Genomic DNA, 25142 nt, shown 5'->3' on the forward strand with positions numbered 1-25142 from the left:
GGGAAAAAAAGCCATTTCCATCTCTATAATGTGCTTTCAGTTTTTGGAAACAGGTTATAAACTGCACATTAATTGATGCTAAATTTTAATGAAGACTGGCTGTAAAATTGCCTCTTACACTCAGATTAACACCAGACGAGCCTGCTACGGTTCATGTTATTGTGGAAACAAGATAAACGAATTAATGGATATCAGCTACAGTTTGTAGGGCAGAGTGGATTTTGCCAAAGGCAATGCCTTGGTATTATATAGAAACCCCAACTGCAGCACAATGTCCTTCAGCTACGGCAATACCCAGTTACATTATTATTAAACAAACTGGGTGAGTTTTGCAGCCAAAGTCTAGTGAGCAGGTGCTGAGCACAATGCTGGTCTTGGCTGCACAAATTCACGGAACAGTAGTCTTTGGCTAAAACTTTCCTAGACGTTGCATCCAATATAAATATAAAACAACTGAGAGTTCCATTAATACACGTGATATCCTTAATATCCAAAATAACCTAAAAGCCTATATTCCATGACATCCCTCTTTACAATCACTGGCTTGAAAATCTCCTCTTGTCACTGAGAGTTGATTATAATTTCTTCCATTATGTCTCCTTCCTCCTCTCCTTGCCCTCTGTGACTGACTAATGGCCCATAACCTGAGTGAGTGGCAGGAAGAATTTAGAGGAGGGACTTCCTCTGTGGAACTTTTCCTAAGACGCTCAAGCTAGGGCCGTGTTCTGGGCTGAATTGTGTCCCTTCCAAAGAACTGATATGTTGGAGTCCTAAACCCCAGCAGCTCAGAGTGAGACCATATTTGGAGACAGGGTGCTTACAGAGATAATTATGTTAAAATGAGGTCATTAGGGTGGGTCCTAATCCAATATGACTGGTGTCCTTATAAGCAGAGGGTGTTAGGACACAGACATGCACACAGGAATGGCCATGTGAGGACAAAGGGAGAAGACAGCGTGGACACCCAGGAGAGAGGCCGCAGGAGAAACAGCCCTGTCCACACCTTGATCTTGGACTTCCAGCCTCTAGAACTAGAAGAAATAAATTTCCGTTGTTGAAGTCTCCCCATCTGTGGTATTTTGTTACAGTAGCCCTAGCAAACTAAAACAAGGCTGAGGATGTTTGGTAGAGAAGAAATCACACAGAAGGTAAAAACCACACTCCAGGTTTGAGAAAGGAACAAAACAACAAAAAAACCACCAATGAAACAAACATATCTGTGAAACAGGAACCGGCTGAGGCACCTTCTCATTTCTTTGGTGTCCAAAGATACCAAACACACAAGCTCGTGGGACGAACACCTTCCAAGTGAAATGGATTGAATCGTTGTTCCCGGGAAGCAGAGGCTGCTATTCCCCAGAGCTCCCGGGGTCCCTATTTATTCAGATGTCTCTCTGCCCTCTAACATACATCACATCACATGACAGTTCCTGACCAGGAATGCGCTCTCTGCACACCCATGTATGGTTCAGTTCCACCAGTTCAGTTCCACTGGCCAGATCTGCTCTTCAATTTCTGGAAGTTGGGCCACAGAATTCTACATACAATATCATACCTTGCCAAAACTTCCTTTCCCCAACATTTTGTGCAAGGTAAAATCCTCGATTTTTAATTTCATACGTAGAGATGGTCTTTCTACGTTAAGTTCAGGTTCTGGACGATGGCCTACTTTCTCCATCTCATCCAAGGGAGACTCCCAGGAGATCCCCTGAGGCTCTGAAAATGGCAAATCAGTGGTTAAAAGGAAATAAGGAACAGCGGAAGGTCGTCCTAGCTACTTTGAGAACACGCTTGCTTTTCCACATCCCATTCTGAAGCTCCATTCAGAGCGATGCAGAAAGGGGTGCCTGCAGGGCAAAAGCAGCACCTCCTGCCTGGGAGCCTGGGATCTGGGGGATGGACTGTGTCTCTTTATGCAACAGACTGGGGAAAATATCAAGTTAAGAAACATTCCAATCAGCAAAAGACCATCTATGCAACAGGAACGAGCACTTTTGATAACGCCGGATCACAGACAAATAGGGATTTTAACCAAATTGGAGGGAAAATGATTCTCCGTTGCTTGCGTGGCTCACAGGCACAGTGGCATCAGTTTCTGTGACCGACCGTGTGGGGACGAAGAAATGGATAGCAGATCGCTAAAGATCTGAAACGCATCGTTCGCCACAGTCTTCGAGTCAAGATGCTACCTACCTTGATCATGTCTGAGACACACGGTCTACTCCTCTGCCCGGAGACCCTTCCCAAATCTAATCCAAACCCTTCTTTAAAAAATTTTCAGGACAATTTATTCCTCACCTCCTGCCAGAGAAGGTGTAGAAAAACATTTTTGGAGCCTTCCTCCGACCCCCTTATAACATTCCTTTCTTTTAAATTGAAATACATTGACATATCACATTGTACTAATTTAAGGTGCGTAACATGTTGATTGACACATTTATCTACTGTGATGTCACAAGATGGTTAGCACCTGTATCACATCACATAATTATGTCTTTTTTTGTGGTTGGAATAATGGCATTTATTTTCCGATCTCTAGGTTTATCTTTCGTATTCTAAGTCCAAGGAAAATAAGTATTTTATCATGTATGCTGAAAACTATTCAGAATCACATGGTCATATCCTCTCATGAAGGACCTTCAAAGAGGAGGCTGGATAAACTTCCATAACATCAGAAATGTTAAGGACGTTAGGCTATTCTTCCCCTTTCTAATCTTTTTTTTTTTTGAGTTTATTTATTTATTTTATATAGCAGGTTCTTATTAGTTATCTATTTCATACAAATTAGTGTATAGATGTCAATCCCAATCTCCCAATGCATCCCACCATGCCCCCGCTTTCCCCCCTTGGTGTCCATAATCCCCTTTCTAATCTTAAAACTTTCCAGAAAAGTCTCAAAGGTACAGAATAAGATGGTCTGTGGCATTCCTACCCTAGAGTTCTATGGAGGATTTATTTCTGTAAAACTGTTTAACCACGGCAGGGAGTAATGTTCTAAAATTCTAAGGAAAAGTTTGCAATTGTTTCCTCCAGAGATGCCGCATTTTCTTCTCCCACCTCAACCTCTCACCACCACCACCTGCTTAGGAAGGTTTTCTAGTGGGCTATATTTCAGTTTTATAATACTTCTAAGAAGTAGGAGACTCTCTGTTGGTGGCTAGGTCTGTAATCTCTAACTAGAAAAGAATCGTTTATCAGGCCAGGTACGTGGAGAATTTAAATCCAGAGGACTCAGGTTAATCAAGGTGAATTACTGACGATTCTACGGTGGATCAGGGTAGCTACCTTTTTTCCCCGGTGCTGGTCCATACGGCAGCTTTGCTTCACCTTTTATGGAGCATGGGAGACCAATTTCAACTGGACCTTCTCTGAAGATGTGTTCAGAGTCTCTTAAGCAGCGAGCCTGGGTTACAAACAAAGAGTCAGACTACCCACCTACCCACCCACCATTAACGGGACAGTGCAGCCTGCTGTCCATGGGCGTGAAAGCCATTTCAGATCCCTAAATGTGTAAGATAACCGAATCTCTCCCTCCCCCTAGCACTCTCTTAGGGATCCCATATCCTGTGGACGTCTATCATATTTTACGTACCAGCAGAACGTATTCGCTTCCTGCATACTTTTCTGGGGGCCGACTGGTTTATCCCATGCTATCCACATTATTCGGTCACAAATAAGAATCAAAGGCCAATGGATGGAAAAACAGCTTACGTGGGCAATGCCAAGTCTTAAAGAGGGTTTGTCCCTGGATGTGAGGATTCGGCATGCTAGTAAGTAGCAAGGCAAAAGTTGCCTTGGACTCAGTGTTTTGAAGGCATTCTAGGGATGATTCTAGCAAATATGTTTTTTCCCCCAGGCTATTATATAGTTGTCATATATAGGTATAAAGCTGGCAGTGAATCCTCAATAATTTTAATGAATTTATTTGTTTCTTCCCCTGCTCATTCCATGAAGAATTTAAGATCTTATGAAGATCCACACGATGCAAATGCATTAAATAAACAAGTATCTCAAGCGGGGGATGTGGACACGAAGATGAAAGTCAGTGTCAAGGCAAGTACTCGGAAATAGAGTCCACGTCGCCCTGTAGAGCTGCTACAGAGCACAGGGCAAAGGGACTGGAGTAGTCCTAGTTGAGCTGAAATTGTGGGAACTTGTCCCCTAAAAGCCGTTCCTACCTGTTGAGCGCTCTCGATCATTGCCAGTGCTTCAGCCATTAGCTTCTGGTTTATGCCACAAAGGTTGGCGACCTTTGTCTGGCATCTGTGATGTACGTTCATGCCACATGCTGAAAGGAAGAAAGCGACACCTTGAACAAGGGCAACAGAACCAACTTCCACGGACTCTGCACGTGATCTGTTTTAGGTGCATGTATGCCCAAGGAATCACTGGCAAATCCCCGGCGCCATCTTCCCAGCAGAGGGAGACACTGAAGGCAAACAGACCAGGGCAGGGCTTTTACGATGCCACCGCACATTCACCTCTGATTCCCTGAGACCTTCATCCACACACCAGATGCTCCTCAGCGTGCTGCTGGGAAGTGACTTCCGCTCAAGGCAGAACCAGGGCCTGTGGATGGGGAGGAAGGCTGCTCCCAGAATGCATGTCCACTGTGCCATCGCTGACAGTGAAAAACTGAGGTTGGCTCTTATTCCAGGGATGATCCCAGCAAATAAGCTGGTGGTAATGTGGAATGCTGGGTGGAAGGTCATTCACTGCCACTTAGACTGGGGTCCAAGCATCCCCTTTCCCACGTGGGCTGCGAGAGGCTTCTCCACCCTCTAGGCTGAAGCCTAGGGTACAGCCTCCGTCGAAATGGAAATTGAGACAGTGGGGTGGTCTGTGCATATGTGAAAGGAAGGAAAGTGTCCGGAGACCGTGTTCTCACCACATGGGAGAGTTGGGCTACGTGAACTAAATGATCTGTATAGGCTTCTAGCTCTGAGACCTACGATGCTGGAGGAGTATCCTGATCCATTAGTCCTAAAAACAGCACGACCGTGCTGTGACTGTGGGAGCCTTCTTGTACTGGGGGTCGGGCACCTGTGTGTCTGTGTAAAGACAATATCGCTTCATGTCATTAGTCTTAGAAAAATGCAAATTCTGCTTATGAAACATCACCGTTATGCCAAAAAACAAGGTACCAAAGATTTCCCAACACCAGCAGATAGAACTCTGATCTCACGTCCTGCTAGGTTCTATAAAGGTATATCAACAGGGATTGTTACAGTGGAATTAGGCAGGAGAAGATATAAAATCATGCCATTTTAATCTTCTTACCTTATTACTTGCCCATTTGTGTGCAAAACCTTAGCACAGTGATTGGCCTCCAACAGGTGTTCACGAAAGACAACTTTTCTTTCATCTTTATTATTTACTACAATAAAATATTCTTGAAATATTTAGGTGAAATTTTAGCCATCTTCACCTTTAGTTTTCACTAAACAGTTCATAACAAGACAAAATAAAACAGCATTTTCTAGTAGGTAAGCATAAACTATTACTCATCCCAGTATAAAGTCATAAAAATCCACCTGAAGTGGAACCTTTAATATAGTAGAGGTGCTGCTCATAATGGCTTCTGCCCTCTGAACTCTGCCTCGTTAGCTTGACTCCTCCTGGCTCCCGGATGCAGGTTTTACGCTGGGCGGCCCCATTTACTACTTATTTACTGCAAGGTAGAGGGAGGTATGTAGCGAGCATCGAGCACCTTGCTCTTTTTTTTTTTTTAAACATCTTTATTGGGCTATAATTGCTTTACAATGGTGTGTTAGTTTCTGCTTTACAACAAAGTGAATCAGTTATACATATACATATGTTCCTATATCTCTTCCCTCTTGCGTCTCCCTCCCTCCCACCCTCCCTATTTGTAATGAGGTGGATAGACCTAGAGTCTGTCACACAGAGTGAAGTAAGTCAGAAGGAGAAATACTGTATGCTAACACATATATATGGAATTCAAGAAAAAAAAAAGTCATGAAGAACCTAGGGGTAAGACAGGAATAAAGACACAGACCTACTGGAGAACGGACTTGAGGATATGGGGAGGGGCACCTTGCTCTTTAAAACTGTAGCGGATCTAAGCTCCTCTCTGATGTGCCGTGAAGAGAGGCCCCGTGCCCACTAGGATCACAACGTCCTAAGTCTGTTACTAACCTAGTAGGTGATAACTGGACCTCGGTGAGTGCAAACAGTCCCTCCAGATGACTACTTTCATGGCAATTTCAGTGGCGAGAGAAAGGAGACAGGGTCAGGAGGAGTGGGGGCCCTACCTAGGAAGGAGGCTTACAGGAGAGTAAGAAGAGAGAGTGAGGAAGAGGCGGGGAGAGACCCAGGGGAGAGAGTGAGAGGCGGAGATGCAGATGAGGGCATGGGGGGGTCAGACAGCGCCCAGCCTCTCGGGGTTCCAGGGAGTGACTTGGGGAAGGAGAGGGGGGAGGAGAGGGGAGAGGAAGGGGAGAAGAGAAGAGAGGGAGTAGGGTTAAGGAAGCACAGGAGGACAGGGAATGAGGAAAGAGAATGGAATGAAGAAGGAATGTTCGAAAAGGACAGAACCCAGCAGGGCGTGGTGGAACAATGCCAAGTAATCCTGGAAGTTCTGAGCTCAGAGGCACAACCGTGCTGTTGGGACCAGCTCGGCCTCTGCAGGTGGGGCGCCTGGGCTCCAGGGAAAGAAAACCCGACGAGTGAGAGTATCACAGGACCAGGGGTGCCAGCAGACGGGGATCTGATTATTCCTGTCCGTTTGTCCCCGCAGAACACTCCAATATTACCTGTTGCCTACGACTCTTAAAGACACTCTATACAACGCCCAGCCCACCCACCCACGGACTCTTAAACAGGTGTAGAGAGGAAAGTGCGTGGTGGTACTTTGGGTGATGGAGGAACTGTTCAGGTGAATTTTGACTACCTGTGGGTTTGCCTTCAGTAATGATTTGGAGACCTAACCCCTCCCACCTCCATTAAGATGTCACTCCAGGCTCCACCAGACACGTGGATGCAACTGGGATGAGGACAGGCAGGCAGCTAAGGGTGATCTTCCTCCTTAGGTCAGCGCCCTTTATCACTTAAAAGATACAACACGCATTAGCCAGTGGCATAAGTTAAAATGGGGCTGCCCAGAAAAAATAAAGTGGCTTCTGTGTTTAATCAATATCCTATGATAAACCATAATGGAAAAGAATATATAGTAAGAAATGTATATATATGTATATAATATATATATATACACACACATATATAATGTATATATATATGTGTATAACTGAATCACTTTGTTGTACAGCAGTAATTAACACAGCATTGTAAATCAACTATACTTCATTAAAAAATTTTTTTAAAATAAAACAAAATACAAAGGTCCCTGCTGAGCGAGGCATCTCTGTTTTGAATGTTATCTGGGCTCTGTCCTCCCCTCAGCTGCACTCCAAGGGCAGAAGTACTTTGTTAGTTCTTGTTGGACTTTTTCCTCCCTACCCCCTAATCCTGGCATAACAGCATCTCAGTTTCTAAAGGTTTTTGCCTTCACAGCCTGGCCTTTCAGAGAGAGCGAGCTCGCACCAGCGAGCTCTTTCTCAGGGTCCGGCTGAATAACTCCACGGTGGAGGGCAGCAGGCTCGGGCTCTGCTCTGAGGCCGTCAGCATCAGAGCTGGGCGTCTTCCCGTGCACGTGGAGTTCACAGCACGCTTTGGGGACAGGCTCGCCAGCTTAAGTCAGGCAGTTTTCTGCGCAGGACTAACCAGCAGCGAAACAGACGTGCCAGGCTCGCTCCCTGATGGAGCCGCAGGCAGAATCGCACTCGCTGGTGCTAAGGAGAGCGGCAGGGGCAGGGCTGGGGCTGCGGAGGTCAGGAAGGGGCAGCTCCAGGGGAGAGGGAGCCAGTCAGAGGAGAATCAGGCAGGTACCACAGAAGGCATGGGGCCAGGGGCTGTGACATTTGACCTGGAAGACTGGGCACTTCTCTGGGAAACAAGGCATGGGGTGGGGACAGGTGGAAGGAAAAGAACAGCAGTGGCTTGTTATCGGGGAACTTCTCATCCAGGATCACGGGGCTCTTCCGGGCTGGACGGAGAAGCCAGTCACCTCCATCCTCCCCCCCGCCCCGCCCCGCTCCCTGGTTCTCTCCATCAAAGCTGCAAATCCAGCCGCAGGGGGTTCCAGGGGGGCCGCGCTCATTAAACTCACCGTCACACTTGAGGCCTTGCCTCGCCAGGCCCCAGAGCAGGGTCCCACAGTGCTCACAGAAGGTGGGGCTCTTGTAATTGTAGACCTTAAATCTGTGTGGCATGTCGATTTTGAACCTCTCCTTGTGGAACTGAAAGGGAAAAAGAATGCGTGATGGTCGGTGTGTCCCCACTTCCCCGCTTTTCACGTCTTAGCAGATACTTTAGCACAGTGAACAGAATAATAAAAACACTGCAGTGATGTTTATTAGAACCCATAATTTTTACTTGTCAAGCCTTATAGTCATGTCCAAAGAAGACAAGAAGCCATTAGCTCTTCTAGGTCAAGGGCAAGGGGGCAAGTCTGCGGCCTTCCCACAGACGGGCTAAGATTTCAGGAAGAGGAGACCAGGGTTATTTATTTAAATGGGAGCTAAGTAAACGTACTTCCCTTCTTTTTTTTTTTTTTTTTTTTTGCGGTACGCGGGCCTCTCACTGTTGTGGCCTCTCCCATTGTGGAGCACAGGCTCCAGACGCACAGGCTCAGCAGCCATGGCTCACGGGCCCAGCCGCTCCGCGGCATGTGGGATCTTCCCGGACCGGGGCACGCACCCGTGTCCCCTGCCTCGGCAGGCAGACTCTCAACCACTGTGCCACCAGGGAAGCCCTTCCCTTCCTACTTTAATATAAATATTTCCTTTTCTCTTTTAACCTAGCACTAGTGCTTTAACCTTTGGAAGATGTTATATAATGCCTCCTCTAGAGAAATCGGTTTATTAGTGTGGGAGCCCAAGGTGGGAAGGCTTTTCACACTGCTTATACATGAACTGAAGAGACAAAAGGTAGCTAACAATGCTGCCAGGTGCTGTGATAGACACGTTAGACACGTCACGTGTGTTATCTTTTACATGTGTGATATCTCATACAACCCTCAAAATACCTCTTTTGAAGCAGCCTCTGTTAGTACCCTGCTTTGATAGATGGGGAGATTCAGCACAGATAGGGCCAGACACTTGTCTAGGACACACAGCCATCAACTGAGCTGGGATATCTATGAGCCTGACAGTCCGAATCTGAGCCCATCCCCTCTTTCACCATTACTCTTCGCTCTCTCAAAATCAATGTGATGGTTTAAGGGATGGAGAGAAGGGAGATGACAGAGGGATGCTGATAGTAGATACAGTGAAGATTTTCTTTTTTAAAGTGTTCTAGAGTTTAAATTCTCCCCTTTAATCAAACTTATTACATTAACAACAACAAAAAATCAGGCACTCTGATTCCTGGCAAGAATACCAATATTCTTGTGCAGTATAAAAAGTTTTATTTACTTGAGACTTAAAGTCTCTACAAAAGTTTTTAATTAAACAATTTCTTTGAGAACATGTACAGTAAAGTGGCCTTATTTGTTAAAGGAATACATATTCTCATGGTGGCTTTTGGTCCGCATTTAGTCTTTAGAATGGCTACTTAGAATGGCTTAAAAGCTGCCCAGCACTTACTCGAGATATTTTCAACCAAGAAAAAGCACCTTTCAGAACTCCTATTTCGTAGAAACTTTTCCACATAAATATGAACAAGTGATGTCAAGGTCCAGGCTAGGAGACTTCTACTTCAAATCCTGAACCCAAGTCCAAATGGTTCAAGATGTGTCTGGGAAAGACTACAGATCTGTACTTTCCAACACGACAGTCACTCACCCACATGGGCCAACACTTACAAGGTGTTGAAAAGATGTGCTGTAAGTGTAAAATACATACTGGATTACGACAACTTTGTATGAAAAAAAATGTAAAATATCTCAATTTTGTATATTGATTCTATCCTGAAATGATAATATTGGAGCAGAATGGGTTACATAAAGTATATCGTTAAGATGAATTCCACCTGTTGCTTTCTCCGGTCTTTAATGTGGCTACTTGAAAGTTTAAAATTTGACCTGTGGCTCTCATTCTAGTCCTACTGGACGTTAGCCATTGAAGTTCACAGTCATGCTTACAATTTGTGATTTTGCCAGGAAAGCTGAAGGCATCAGATAAAGGGAGCAGGTGGGCGGGATGAAAAGAGGCACTGTGATTTCAACAACAAAAGCCTTAGTCTGGGAGACTGAGATCCGAATGCTAGTCTGCCAGGTGAAAGTGGCTGACCTTGGACAAACTACTTCAACCTCTTTGAGCCTTGGCAGAGTCACTCATAACAGGAGATTATCCCCTTCTGGCTCTAAATTTTAAAAGACATTCTACTCTGGAAAAACCCAACCGATCTGCTGTCTCTTTGCCTACCCCTTTGCTGGAGAAAATCACATACCCGGGAGATGGCTGCCCTCAAACTCAAATGGACTTGCAACTGTGCTTGGCAATCCTGCTGCTTTTCTTGAATCCCCTTGCCCTGCCATCTATGAGATAATTATTTTACAGCGCCTTCTTCCTCCTCAAAGACACTTGCTGCCTTCTTTCTTCCCCTAGTCCTCAGACTTCATCGAGGACCTAAGTCATCTAAGGGAAGCTCCCTCATCCGTCCTTCCCCAAATCTACAAGCCTACCTTCATCTACAACCATCTCTCCAACTCCTTCCTGTCCGTCAGAGTTTCATGTCCATGTGGCTTTGGACCTCTTCCCTTCTTGCCAAGACTGACTGCTTTGGTTGCCTCTCTCTCTCTGCAGCTCCATCTGCCTCCCTCTCCCACAGAGTAAAGTCTGACTTGCCCCCAGATGATACATCTCAAAGTTCATTCTGAAAGAAATACTTGCCTCTCAATATAAGCATTACATATCTGTTACCCTCCCTTGTAAACGCTCACATCTGCATTTTATAACCATTGCCTCTACTCTTTAACTGTCACTTCTAGCTGTAGATGCCACAGGAGTCGTTCTCACATAATTGATCAGAACTATGCTTTCTGGCCACCTTTCTGTGATGTTTTTCTGGAAAAGGTAGAATCATTAAAATTCTTCTTGTGCTCTCTTATTCATCCCCTAGTTTTGGATCTCAGTAACCATCACCACTGGAGAGGAAAGGGTTTTAGGGTGTGCAAGGAAAAATATAAGCATTCAAATTCAGGCATTAGGAACAAGAAATAGCGGGCTGTAAAATTTAATGTCAGGATAAAATCATCGTATTTCAGACAGAGAGGAATCTAGATCCGTACCATGGTTTCTCGGCTGTTGATAGCTGATCCGGTGCACTTCGCTATAACCTTATCGATACACTTCTTGTGAATTGCTGCATTACATTCTGAAACGAAATGACTACAGCTTGAGATTTTCAGAAGTTAAGGGACAACTAAACGAAAAGAATGACGATAATACAAAAGAAATCCTTCTGACTTACGTCGACACTGGTAGCCCTGTTTGTTCAGACCCCTGCAATAAAGCACATGTTTGAACATTTATATGGACCGTTGAGTCAACAGTAGTAGCAAAAACATTTAAAAGATGAACAAGAAAGATCCCATAGCTTTCTGCCATCACAGAGCATTTTCTGATCTGAAGCACTAGTCTATTATTAGCCAAGAGTGTTAACATGTGCTTTTATTTATTTATTTATTTATTTTTTGCGGTACGTAGGCCTCTCACTGTTGTGGCCTCTCCCGTTGCGGAGCACAGGCTCCGGACGCGCAGGCTCAGCGGCCATGGCTCACGGGCCCAGCTGCTCCGCGGCATGTGGGATCTTCCCAGACCAGGGCACGAACCCACGTCCCCTGCATCGGCAGGCGGACTCTCAACCACTGCGCCACCAGGGAAGCCCTGTGCTTTTATTTTAACCTGCTTTGTGAAAAGTCTGATAATTAGATAAATAAGGAGTTGTTGATTTCCCTCCCGTTTGCATATTTTCCAAACAAACATGTAGAGATAAAAATGCCTGACCAAAAATGGATAAAGCGGGGGCGGGGGGGGGGGACTTCCCTGGTGGTCCAGTGATAAAGAATCCACCTTCCCATACAGGGGACGCGAGTTCGATCCCTGGTTGGGGAACTAAGATCCCACATGCCGCAGGGCAACTAAGCCCGCGCGCCACAACTACAGAAGAGAAAACCCGCATGCCACAGCTACTGAGAAACCCGCACACTGCCACAACTAGAGAAGCCCGTGTGCCGCAACGGAAGACCCTGCGTGCCTCAACAAAAGACCCCGCATGCCACAACTAAGACCCGATGCAGCCAAAAACAGAAAAAAATTTTTAAATTAATATTTAAAAAAATGGATCACGGGATCATGGTAGCAAATTTCCACGTCTACGCTTAAAAATTCAATGTCTCGCTAAGCTCAGTACAGATAAGCAAAGATATCTACATTTATAACATTTTATTTTATAACATTTTATTTCCTCTTTCTGAGTATCTGAGAATATGTGCAACTAATGAATTCTCAAGCTTAAGACCGAAGCCTGAGTAACATTCACTCTTAGAAAGGAAGGAGGTTCAAGTCATTAGATGAAGACAGTTGATGGAAATCCACCAAAAGTCTACTTGACCTCTGGATATCCTGGTTACACAGGGGTTAAGGAGAGAACACCCCAGAAGAGGCGAGGAGGCTGAGGCCAGAGATAGGAGTCATTTCAAGTCTCCACTCCCCCATAGCCTTCGCTGTGTGTTTACTGAGGGTTGAACCAATCTCTCTGTTTGAGGGCTCTTAAGACACCCAAGAGCCCTGTAAACATTGAAACCCATTAGCTCCAACGGGCAAGTGTTGCCTTTTGCAGACATTAGTAGCAGCACGGTTGGGCTGTTGAGCTGGTGGCGGTTTTGGCTGTAAAACTGTGCTTACGATAAAGCTCTCTCCTTCTTCTTTCCCTTCCCGCTCACCCCCATAAGCCTCCCATTTAATTGGAAACTGAAGTCCTTGGAACCTTTCCTAAGGAGGCTGGTTTCCTGGCTCTACAAGAGTTATATTATGAAAATGTTCTAGAGAGTCACACCCTTTGAACCTTCTCCATCCAGGTGAGGCCACTGGAAACTCTCAGGTGGTTCCTATTCCGGCACACTTCCCCAAGGTGGGGCATGCCAGACCTGGTGGATCGAGAAGATGCGACAGAATGCATAACTTGAAGCTTGGAGTGCAATGCTGAGTTACCATACCAGACAAACTCGTGGCAGACGGAGCAAAACGTGGGTTGTGGGAAAAAGGTGGCCGTGAACTCATGGCACTTGACGTGGTGGACCTTGGCCTGTTTGATGGCTCCTCGGCGCTGGTGCAGAGCAAAGAAGCCTTCGTTCTCGAATTCACTCATGTCCTTTGTGTCTGCAGGAAGAGGACAGGGGACAGAGTGACATTCTGCCATATGGCTGTCAGAGCTTGGGGGAGCGGGGCTGGGGGAGATGGGGAAGGGAAGAGACTGACGAGGAATGAGACAAGCATCGAACCAACAAACCCCAAGTGCTTTTTTTTTTTTGAATTTTATTTATTTTTTACACAGCACATTCTTATCAGTTATCTATTTTATACATATTAGTGTATATATGTCAATACCAATCTCCCAATTCATCCCACCCCACCCCTCACCTTCCCCACTTGGTGTCCATACGTTTGTTCTCTACATCTGTGTCTCTATTTCCGCTTTGCAGATAGGTTCATCTGTACCATTTTTCTAGATTCTACATATATACTTTAATATACGATATTTGTTTTTCTCTGACTTACTTCACTCTGTATGACAGTCTCTAGGTCCATACATGTCTCTAAAAATGACCCAATTTCGTTCCTTTTTATCGCAGAGTAATATTCCATTGTATATGTGTGCCACATCTTCTTTATCATCTGTTGATGGGCATTTAGGTTGCTTCCATGACCTGGCTATTGTAAATAGTGCTGCAATGAACACTGGGGTGCATGTGTTTTTTTGAATTATGGTTTCCTCAGGGTATATGCCCAGTAGTGGGATTGCTGGGTTGTATGGTAATTCTATTTTTAGTTTTTTAAGGAACCTCCATAGTGTTCTCCATAGTGGCTGTATCAATTTACATTCCCACCATAGCGCAAGAGGGTTCCCTTTTCTCCACACCCTCTCCAGCGTTTGTTGTTTGTAGATTTTCTTTTTTTAAATTTTTTTGCTGATTTTTTTTAACATCTTTATTGGAGTATAATTGCTTTACAATCGAGTGTCAGTTTCTGCTTTATAACAAAGTGACTCAGCTATACATATACATATATCCCCATATCTCTTCCTTCTTGCGTCTCCCTCCCTCCACCCTCCCTATCTATCCCACCCCTCTAGGTGGTCACAAAGTACCGGGCTGATCTCCCTGTGCTATGTGGCTGCTTCCTACTAGCTATCTATTTTACATTTGGTAGTGTATATATGTCCATGCCACTCTCTCACTTTGTCCCAGCTTACCGTTCCCCCTCCCTGTGTCGTCAAGTCCATTCTCTAGTAGGTCTGCGTCTTTATTCGTCATCCTTGCGCAGGGGCCATGCTAATCTTCTCTGTATTGTTCCAATTTTAGTATATGTGCTGCCGAAGTGAGCACTGTTGTTTGTAGAGTGATGGCCACTCTAAGTGGTGTGAGGTGATACCTCATTACAGTTTTGATTTCCATTTCCTAATAATTAGTGATGTTGAGCAGCTTTTCATGTGCTTCGTGGCCATCTGTATGTCTTCTTTGGAGAGATGCCTATTTAGGTCTTCTGCCCATTTTTGGATTGGGTAGTTTGTTGTTTTAATATTGAGCTGCATGAGCTGTTTATATATTTTGGAGATTAATCCTGTGTCCTCTGATTTGTTTGCAAATATTTTCTCCCATTCTGAGGGTTGTCTATTCGTTTTGTTTATAGTTTCCTTTGCTATGCAAAAGATTTTAAGTTCCATTAGGTCCCATTTCTTTATTTTTGTTTTTTATTTCCATTACTCTAGGAGGCGGATCAAAAAAGATCTTACTGTGATTTATGTCACGGAGCGTTCTTCGTATGCTTTCCTTTAAGAGTTTTATAGCGTCTGGTCTTACATTTAGGTCTTTAACTTATTTTGAGTTTATTTTTGTGTATGGTGTCAGGCAGTGTTCTAATTTCATTCTTTTACATGTAGCTATCCAGTTTTCCCAGCACCACTTATTGAGGAGACTGTCTTTTCTCCATTGTATATCCTTGCCTCCTTTGTCACAGATTAGTTGACCATAGGTGCGTGGCTTTATCTCTGGGCTTTCCATCCTGTTCCATTGATCTATTTCTGTTTTTGTGCCAGCACCATACTATCTTGATTACTGTAGCTTTGTAGTATAGTCTGAAGTCAGGGAGTCTGATTCCTCCAGCTCCGTTTTTTTCCCCTCAGGACTGCTTTGGCTATTCGGGGTCTTTTGTGTCTCCATACAAATTTTAAGATTTTTTTTTCTAGTTCTGTAAAAAATGCCACTGGTAATTTGACAGGGATTGCATTGAATCTGCAGATTGCTCTGGGTAGTAAAGTCATTTTCACAATATTGATTCTTCCAATCCAAGAACATGGTATATCTCTTCAACTGTTTGTGTCATCTTTGATTTCTTTCATCAGTCTTATAGTTTTCTGAGTATAGGTCATTTACCTCCTTAGGTAGGTTTATTCCTAGGTATTTTATTCTTTTTGTTGCAATGGTGAATGGGATTGTTTCCTTAATTTCTCTTTCTGATCTTTTGTTGTTAGTGTTTAGGAATGCAAGAGATTTCTGTGCATTAATTTTGTATCCTGCAACTTTACCAAATTCATTGATTAGCTCTAGCAGTTTTCTGGTGGCATCTTTAGGATTCTCTATGTATAGTATCATGTCATCTGCAAACAGTGACAGTTTTACTTCTTCTTTTCCAATTTGTAATCCTTTTATTTCTTTTTCTTCTCTGATTGCCGTGGCTAGGAGTTCCAAAACTATGTTGGATAACAGTGGCGAGTGGACATCTTTGTCTTGTTCCTTATCTTAGAGGAAATACTTTCAGTTTTTCGCCATCAAGAATGATGTTGGGTGTGGGTTTGTCATATATGGCCTTTATTATGCTGAGGTAGGTTCCCTCTGTGCCCACTTTCTGGAGAGTTTTTATCATAAATGGGTGTTGAATTTTGTCAAAAGCTTTTTCTGCAGCTATTGAGATGATCATATGGTTTTTATTCTTCAGTTTGTTAACATGGTGTATCTGATGAATTTGTGTATATTAAAGAATCCTTACATCCCTAGGATAAATCCCACTTGATCATGGTGTATGATCCTTCTAATGTGTTGTTGGATTCTGTTTGCTAATATTTTGTTGAGGATTTTTGCATCTAAATTCATCAGTGATATGGGTCTGTAATTTTCTGTTTTTGTAGTATCTCTGTCTGGTTTTGGTATCAGGGTGATGGTGGCCTTGTAGAATGAGTTTGGGAGTGTTCCTTCCTCTGCAATTTTTTGGAAGAGTTTGAGAAGGATGGGTGTTAGCTCTTCTCTAAATCGTTGACAGAATTCACCTGTGAAGCCATCTGGTCCTGGACTTCTGTTTGTTGGAAAATTTTTAATCACAGTTTCAATTTCATTACTTGTGATTGGTCTGTTCATATTTTCTATTTCTTCCTGGTTCAGTCTTGGAAGGTTATACCTTTCTAAGAATTTCTCCATTTTTTCTAGGTCATCCATTATATTGGCATAGAGTTGCTTGTAGTAGTCTTTAAGGATGTTTTGTATTTCTGCGGTGTCTGTTGTAACTTCTTTTTCATTTCTAATTTTATTGATTTGAGTCCTCTCTTTTTCTTGATGAGTCTGGCTAAAGGTTTATCAATTTTGTTTATCTTCTCAGAGAATCAGGTTTCAGTTTTATTGATCTTTTCTATTGTTTTCTTTTTTTCTATTTCATTTATTTCTGCTCTGATCTTTCTGATTTCTTTCCTTCTACTACCTTTGGGTTTTGTTCTTCTTTCTCTAGTTCCTTTAGGTGTAAGGTTAGATTGAGATTTTTCTTGTTTCTTGAGGTAGGCTTGTATAACTATAAACTTCCCTCTTAGAACTGCTTTTGCTGCATCCCATAGGTTTTGGATTGTCGTGTTTTCATTGTCATTTGTCTCTAGGTATTTTTTGATTTCCTTTTTGATGTCTTCAGTGATCTCTTGGGTTTTTAGTTATGTATTGTTTAGCCTCCATGAGTTTGTGTTTTTTACCTTTTTTTCCCTGTAATTAATTTATAATCTCATAGCATTGTGGTCAGAAAAGATGGTTGATATGATTTCAATTTTCTTAAATTTACTGAGGCTTGATTTGTGACCCAAGATGTGACCTAACCTGGAGAATGTTCCGTGCACACTTGAGAAGAAAGTGTAATCTGTTGTTTTTGGATGGAATGTCCTATAAATATCAATTAAATCTATCTGGTCTGTTGTGTCATTTAAAGCTTGTGTTTCCTTATTAATTTTCTGTTTGGATGATCTGTCCGTTGGTGTGAGTGAGGTGTTAAAGTCCCCCACTATTATTGTGTTTCTGTCGATTTCCTCTTTTACAGCAGTTAGCAGTTGCCTTATGTATTGAGGAGCTCTTATGTTGGGTGCATATATATTTATAATTGTTATATCTTCTTCTTGGATTGATCCCTTGATCATTATGTAGTGTCCTTCCTTGTCTCTTGTAACATTCTTTAAAGTCTATTTTATCTGATATGAGTATTGCTACCCCAGCTTTCTTTTGATTTCCATTTGCATGGAATATCTTTTTCCATCCCCTCACTTTCAGTCTGTATGTGTCCCTAAGTCTGAAGTGGGTCACTTGTAGCATATATATGGGTCTTGTTTTTGTATCCATTCAGTGAGCCCGTGTCTTTTGGTTGGAGCATTTAATCCATGCACGTTTAAGGTAATTATCGATATGTATGTTCCTATTCCCATTTTCTTAATTGTTATGGGTTTGTTTTTGTAGGTCCTTTTCTTCTCTTGTGTTTCCCACTTAGAGAAGTTCCTTTAGCAATTGTTGTAGAGCTGGTTTGGTGGTGCTGAATTCTCTTAGCTTTTGCTTGTCTGTAAAGCTTTTGAGTTCTGCATTGAATCTGAATGAGATCCTTGCCTGGTAGAGTAATCTTGGTTGTAGGTTCTTCCCTTTCATCACTTCAAATATATCGTGCCACTCCCTTCTGGCTTGTAGAGTTTCTACTGAGAAATCAGCTGTTAACCTTGTGGGAGTTCCCTTGTATGTTATTTGTCATTTTTCCCTTGTTGCTTTCAATAATTTTTGTCTTTAATTTTTGTCAATTTGATTACTATGTGTCTTGGTGTGTTTCTCCTTGAGTTTATCCAGCCTGGGACTCTCTGTGCTTCCTGCACTTGGGTGGCTATTTCCTTTCCCATGTTAGGGAAGTTTTTGACTATAATCTCTTCAAATATTTTCTCGGGTCCTTTCTGTCTTCTCCTTCTGGGACCCCTATAATGCAAATGCTGTTGCATTTAATGTTGTCCCAGAGGTCTGTTAGGCTGTATTCATTTCTTTTCCTTTTTTCTTTATTCTGTTCCATGGCAGTGAATTCTCCCATTCTGTCTTCCAGGTCACTTATCTGTTCTTATGCCTCAGTTATTCCACTATTGATTCCTGCTAGTTTATCTTTCATTTCAGTTATTGTATTGTTCATCTGTTTGTTTGCTGTTTAATTCTTCTAGGTGTTTGTTCCTTAATTTTTCTAGGTCTTTGTTAAACATCTCTTGCATCCTCTCGATCTTTGCCTCCATTCTTTTTCCAAGGTCCTGGATTATCTTCACTATGATTATTCTGAATTCCTTTTCTGGAAGGTTGGCTACCTCCACTTCATTTAGTTGTTTTTCTGGGGTTTTATCTTGTTCCTTCATCTGGTACATAGTCCTCTGCCTTTCATTTTGTCTATCTTTCTGTGAATGTGGTTTTCATTCCACAGGCTGCAGAATTGTAGTTCTTCTTGCTTCTGCTGTCTGCCCTCTCCTAAGTACTTCTTAAGGTTGGTACAATACGAAGCATCTTACCTTAATTCCATAACAGATTAGAGGGTGTATTGTTATAGGATTGGAACCATGAGGCTGGATTACTGGCTTGACCCTTCACTCCTCTTTCATGACACTGAGCTATATCCTCTTTCAATTTTTAAAAACAAAAGTCAGAACATTCCAGGTATTTACCAGCCTCTCCTATTCACTGTCAATGATGATTCAGCCAGAAAAGGCAGGAAGCGGTAAATACTTTACCTGTAATTCTAGAGAATAACGTGGTTACTGACAGTAAGTTGGAAACGACATTTTTTTTTAAGGTCCCAGGATGCTTTGTATCTGGTTGTTTATGGACAAGAAAAAGTAGGAGGGAGCTGGCCAGACTTCTGAAGACAAAAGAACTTTGGGAAGTTGTTTATGCTCTGGTTCCTGAGGCCCACAGTAATCAGAGGCACCAGCCATAGATTACACAGGTCAATGTGGAAAGGGCCAGAGATGAACAGATCACTGCAATTAAAAAAAAAAAAAATGTAATCCTGGATGTTACCTAGTCACCTACATCAAATCATCACATTCACATTTCTTCAGTTCACCCTGGGCCCTGGATATTGGTGAAGGTACTTTGGGTAGTAACTGTCCACAGTGCCCAACACCCAAATGACATCTTCCCAAAAGGCTGGTAGAATTCCGAGAATACCAGTGAGACTATCAGCCCTGGCTGAAGCCCAGGCCCAAAGAAAACACACAACAGCAAGGCAGTCGTGGTTTAATAGCACGATGGAAACTCTAGCATGTGAGAGAGTGTGACATGGCGAACAAGAAAGAAATAACAAAAATAATCATCGTCACTAAAACAAGGGTAATGAACTTAATGATTATAGTTCCTATAACCACGATTTTAAGTAGCGTGAAGATTCTTGGATGACTTATTCTATTTATTTTTTCCAAATACAAAAAATGGAGGCTTAGCGAGAATAAGGGGCTCATGTTTCACAAATGAAAAGAGTTCACAATATTTAAACTAAATTATTTCCATCCTGGCTAAGCCATGGCAGAGACTGGACAACACACTTGAGGCAAATGTTCCTGCCAAAGTACTTTAATTTCCCCACCCCTTAGAGTGGCCAGGCTAGAAACATACTGGGTGGACAAAGGTGGGGCATGGAGGTGGAGACCTCTCCCCCAGGATGCAGCCTAGTCTCAGGACTCATTTTAGGACAAAAGTCTTCTCCACAGGGCTCCACAAGTCTGTTTTACGGAAACTCCAAACTTCCAGATAAAAAGCCCTCCTAATAAAGAGCTCCTTAGATAGGGCTGAATATTTTGCCTAATACTTCATTAGGCAATTTAAGTCTTTTTATTAGGAACTGGGTCAGAAATAAACTAGGCTTGGTGAATAAGGGATTAAATTTAGGGTCACTAAGGCAACTGCCTTCTTCTTCAAGTTCTGGTTTAAGTGTAGAGATCAATTTACAACTTGGGACTGGCATGGTAGGCCATTTGTCAGTAAGATTTGACTCATTTTTATTTTGATCCAGATGTAATAAAATAAAATAAAGCATAAAATTACTTTTAAATTCAGGGATGGAAGTGGATTATTCTGGGAACCCTATCTGTATTACTGTAAAAAAAATTATATATATATATATATAATTATGTAAAAATTATATATAGTCTAATACATAAACTATTATATAATAGTACAGACTACATATAACTATATATTTATAAATATAAAATAGTCTGTATTAGAATATAACATTGTATATTTAAAAAATGCCAGAGAGTATTAAAAAGGAATTCATTCCCTTGCTCCTTCCTGTGATTTCCTTTATCCTCTGACCATTTCAATCATTACAAGAAAGTACATGTATAAAAGCTCAGAATTTTAAACATTCTCCTTGTATTTACTGTTTATTTCTGAAGTAATTTGGTCTTCTGTTTGTTTATTGGCTTGAATAAGTGCGTTGGTTTTTGTATGTTTGGTTATTTCTTTTATAGTAATGGCGCCCAATTTATTTAATGTGTCACTTGTTTGTAGTCAGTTAAATCACAAATATTTCCTGGCCAGCTATGAGCAAATTGTTGTGCTGAATGGTCTAAAGAACTATGAGACATCACCCCTAATTCTGAATGGCTAATAGCCCAGTCAGGAAGACACGGCACTCACACAAAGAATAGACTTGTTGATAAGTACACACCCATATTTTTTAGGAGGTAGGAAAAGGAATTACAAAAGAGGCCATGAACAGGCAGCTGAAAAATTAAGAGGAAAACTTGAATAATATTACATCAAGCAATCCAAGAAAGAATGGGTTTCTCAGCGTTGACTGAAACAGAGATGTCAAGGGAATTGAAGGTTAAGACACATGCATTTGTTTTCAGGATTTATTCTCTTGGAGAAAGCCATTTAGCAGATTGGTTGAAATGTAAGCCAGACTCTTAGGGTTTAAGAATTGACAGAGTAGTGAAGAAACAGGGACTGATACATTAAACTACTGTCTCAAGAAATGTGTCAGGGAAGGAAAGGAAAGAAAAACTCATGGAGGTTAAAACATTTAAAAAATTTTTCTTTTCAGGTTGGAGAAGATGGCTTAATTATGTATGTCTTGGCAATGAGGCAGAAACCAAAGAAAGACAGAGAAGTTGAAGGTGCCAGAGTGGAAGTGTGACTGATGTTACAGAGCTGCTAGGGGTGAGAGCCAGGAGACCGAGAAAGGGAGGGACTTTCTCCGAGGCAGAAGAGCAGGAAGAGATGCAGGACGAAGCAGCTGAATCCTAAAGTGCAGAGACACACAGAAGACGTAGTCTCTCCCAACTACCCTGGAGGTAAAGCCAACCTCCAAGAGTAAGAGAAGATCAAGACACCTTCACCAAGGAGTATGGGCATGTTTGGAATAGCCACTGCGTGGGAACCAAAAGGAATTTCTAAATGCCAGAGTGAGTCCAACTGAACAGTTCAACAAACATTCATCGAGTACCTCCTACGTACTCAATGAAATAGGAATATGAATGAAATCATGCCATTTGCAGCAACATGGCCAGACCTAGAGATGATCGTACTAAGAGAAGTAAGCCAGACAGAGAAAAGACAAATATCACATGACATCGCTTATATGTGGAATCTAAAGAAAAAGAAAGACACAAATGAACTTATTTACAAAACAGAAATAGACCCACAGACATAGAAAACAAACTTACGGGTTACCAAAAGGGAAGGGGGTGGAGGGATAAAAATAGGAATTTGGGCTTAACATATTCACACTATTATATATAAAACAGATAACCCACAAGGACCTACTGTATAATACAGGGAACTATACCCAATATTTTGTAATAACCTGTAAGGGAAAAAGATCTGAAAAAGAAAGTATATATTGGGTTGGCCAAAAAGTTCGTTTGGGTTTTTGTGCAACTCCTTACGGAAAAACGTGAATAAACTTTTTGCCCAACCATATATACACGTGTGTGTGTGTGTGTGTGTGTGTGTGATGCATATAAAATAGATATATATATCTGAATAACTTTAATGTACACCTGAAACTAACACAACATCGCAAATCAACTATACTTTAATAAAAAAAAGATTTTAGGAGGAGTAGCATTGGATCCATTGACACAGCACTTTGACAACAGGATATAAACGCAACAGGAAGAACTGACGGGCTATCACAGGCACCAAGCACACTGCCTGTGAATGTAACTTCTGTGAACGGCATCTGTGTGTGAGATGGAAGTGAAACTCTTTAGTGATGCATTTTTTCCCTGCTTGTTCCTAAAAGGATTTGAGGTGACTAACTTGAAGCATTAGTATTTTGCTACTATAGTGTTATAGAAAATATTTATTGGTTTCTTATTTATTTTGTATTCTACTGATGGTGTGACAACTTGTTATATCACATCATTTATACACAGTGTGTACACACAGAGCAACACATTAGCAGAGCCTTTGGTGTTTACATTACATTCCCAAATGAAAATACAGACAGACTAGAAAAGCACTGGGCATACGAATTCACACCATTTAAAAACGAATGCTATAAATGTTTTCTATTTCTATGTGGATCTGGCCCCACAGAGTGTATATTCAACTCATGCTTGAGCACCACTGGGAATTTTAAGAAAATCCCTTGTGCTTCTATCTCCTTTGCTCTCAGAAAAGCAAAGTGAAATAAGTTGCAAAGGAGAGGAGACATGCCCACCACACCCCCAAACAGGAATAAGAAATGCCACTTGCCACTCATTTCCAGAAAGTATCTTGCGTTCATTAGCATTCGGCCTTGAGGTTTCAGCTCTAACTGGTGTAAGGAAGGAAAGAAACAAGGGTCAGAATGTGACACAAGTGCTGAGTTGAATGACATCACAACTGGCGGGTTTGGTGATGGCAGGAGATCCCCAGCGCAGGGCCCACCCCTGTTCCCTTTCACTTAACTTACCCATATTATCATCAGACTAGCACAGCATCCGTGAACATAGGCTTTCTTTTATTAAAACACCTCAGCAACTACCTAATTTGACTTGGAGACCAAAACATCCTTAAGGAAGAAACCAAATTCTAAAACAGATTCTATGTGACTTCCTTGCCCTGCGTTACAGCTTATCTTAAGAGTTGTAATAGGGTAGATTCATATCTTGATGGTGACAAAAGAATCATGGAGGCTGGGGACTAGCTCACTTGGAGAACAAGTAGGTTCCCTTTGGAAGGAAAGAGAAATCCTGCTTTGAGGATGCCTGAATACACTTGCCCCTAGGTTAATCGGGTATTAAACGGGAGTGGCCTTTTTCTTTCACACAGAGAGCCTGTTTCCTTTGGAAAGTGCTGGAAATTTTCACACTGCTAAGGGAAATTTTAATTAGATTGGTCGAGGAAGGGATTTAAAAAAAACATATTTCAGGACTTCCCTGGTGGCGCTGAGGTTAAGAATCCACCTGCCAATGAAGCAGACACGAGTTTGAGCCCTGATCCGGGAAGATCTCACATGCCGCGGAGCAACTAAGCCCGTGTGCCACAACTACTGAGCCTGCGTTCTGCAGCCCGTGACCCACAACTACTGAGCCCGCGTGCTGCAACTACTGAAGCCCACGCGCCTAGAGCCCGTGCTCCGCGACAAGAGAAGCCACCTCAACGAGAAGCCCACGCGCTGCAACGAAGAGTAGCCCCTGCTCACTGCAACTAGAGAAAGCCCGCGCGCAGCAACGAAGACCCAATGCAGCCAAAAAGAAAATATAAACAAATAAATAAATTTAAAAATATATATACACATATATATATTTCAGTATCATTATGTAGAAGGGATGATGCAGGAAATCATGTGATGTGACATAAGGGGGGAAATGGCAAATCTGACACAACCTGACCACTACTGATTATACAGTAAACTGTAACACTGTACTATAAATATGCTAAAAAGAATACGAAGGTGAACTGCAGGGCACTGCCGATCATTACATCCAGGGGTAACTAGAATAACTGAAAAATAGTAAGAAGGGTCTGGTCAAAGTCAGGATTGAATATGGATCATGGCTAAATAATTCAAGGTCATGGTGACCTTGTGCCTGTCACCAGACCTTTAAAGATCTCGGAGAACTGACATAATAGTGATGTCGATGTTACAGCATCACTACTATTAGAATTTTATGATGTGACAAGCCTGTACTGCTTGGTTATCTACACATTCTCATGCAAGCTTAAATAGATTAATGAAAAGAGAAGTGCTTTTGACAACAAGTATATACACCATTATTTTCTGGTTTATGGAATAATAAATAAGGAGGCAAGAATAAAGCTAGAAGAGCAAGGGAACAGGGGGTCAGTCCCAAAGGAAGTGGCAAAAATTGGTACCAGGTGACTGCAACCAATATTACCAATATTCAATACCGATATTCAGGAATTAGTGGTGACGGAGGAAATTAAACCAGTTAGCTGCTGGAAGAACAACATTCACAGAAAGTGACAGTCCATTATGTTTTTGAGAGTGAACAGGAGACAACCGCACCAACAGGGAAAATCTTGGGAAAGCAGAAGGAAAAATCTTAATGTTTGGAAACTGGATGGTGTTTATGGAAGTGAGAGGCAATTCAGAGAAAATCATTTTTGGTTTGTTTTAAAGAAAGAAGCT

The 25142-nt window shown here is 42.2% G+C and overlaps 1 protein-coding gene and 1 non-coding gene across 4 annotated transcripts in view; both read right to left on the reverse strand.

Annotated features, from left to right (window-relative positions):
• PRKCQ (protein kinase C theta) overlaps nt 1–25142 on the reverse strand; it is a 109783-nt gene that overhangs the window by 79431 nt on the left and 5210 nt on the right. For 2 of the 3 annotated variants that reach the window (XM_027121573.1, XM_027121574.1), the window contains 8 exons: nt 23261–23321; nt 13238–13400; nt 11491–11522; nt 11309–11394; nt 8186–8315; nt 4179–4288; nt 3286–3403; nt 1556–1716 (listed from right to left, as the gene is read on the reverse strand). In XM_027121573.1, the coding sequence (XP_026977374.1) occupies nt 1556–1716; nt 3286–3403; nt 4179–4288; nt 8186–8315; nt 11309–11394; nt 11491–11522; nt 13238–13400; nt 23261–23321 (861 nt within the window). Of the gene's footprint in view, nt 1–1555; nt 1717–3285; nt 3404–4178; nt 4289–8185; nt 8316–11308; nt 11395–11490; nt 11523–13237; nt 13401–19281; nt 19595–23260; nt 23322–25142 lie in introns of those variants that run through there. The other variant, XM_027121575.1, reaches the window with a different exon arrangement.
• On the reverse strand, nt 14519–14626 carry LOC113628473 (U6 spliceosomal RNA). The gene has a single exon (XR_003436116.1). It is a non-coding gene; the product is annotated as a U6 spliceosomal RNA (small nuclear RNA).

Source organism: Aethalodelphis obliquidens, unplaced genomic scaffold, assembly GCF_003676395.1.
Source record: "Aethalodelphis obliquidens isolate GAN/ISIS:26980383/991018 unplaced genomic scaffold, ASM367639v1 scaffold23, whole genome shotgun sequence".
Taxonomy (NCBI): domain Eukaryota; kingdom Metazoa; phylum Chordata; class Mammalia; order Artiodactyla; family Delphinidae; genus Aethalodelphis; species Aethalodelphis obliquidens.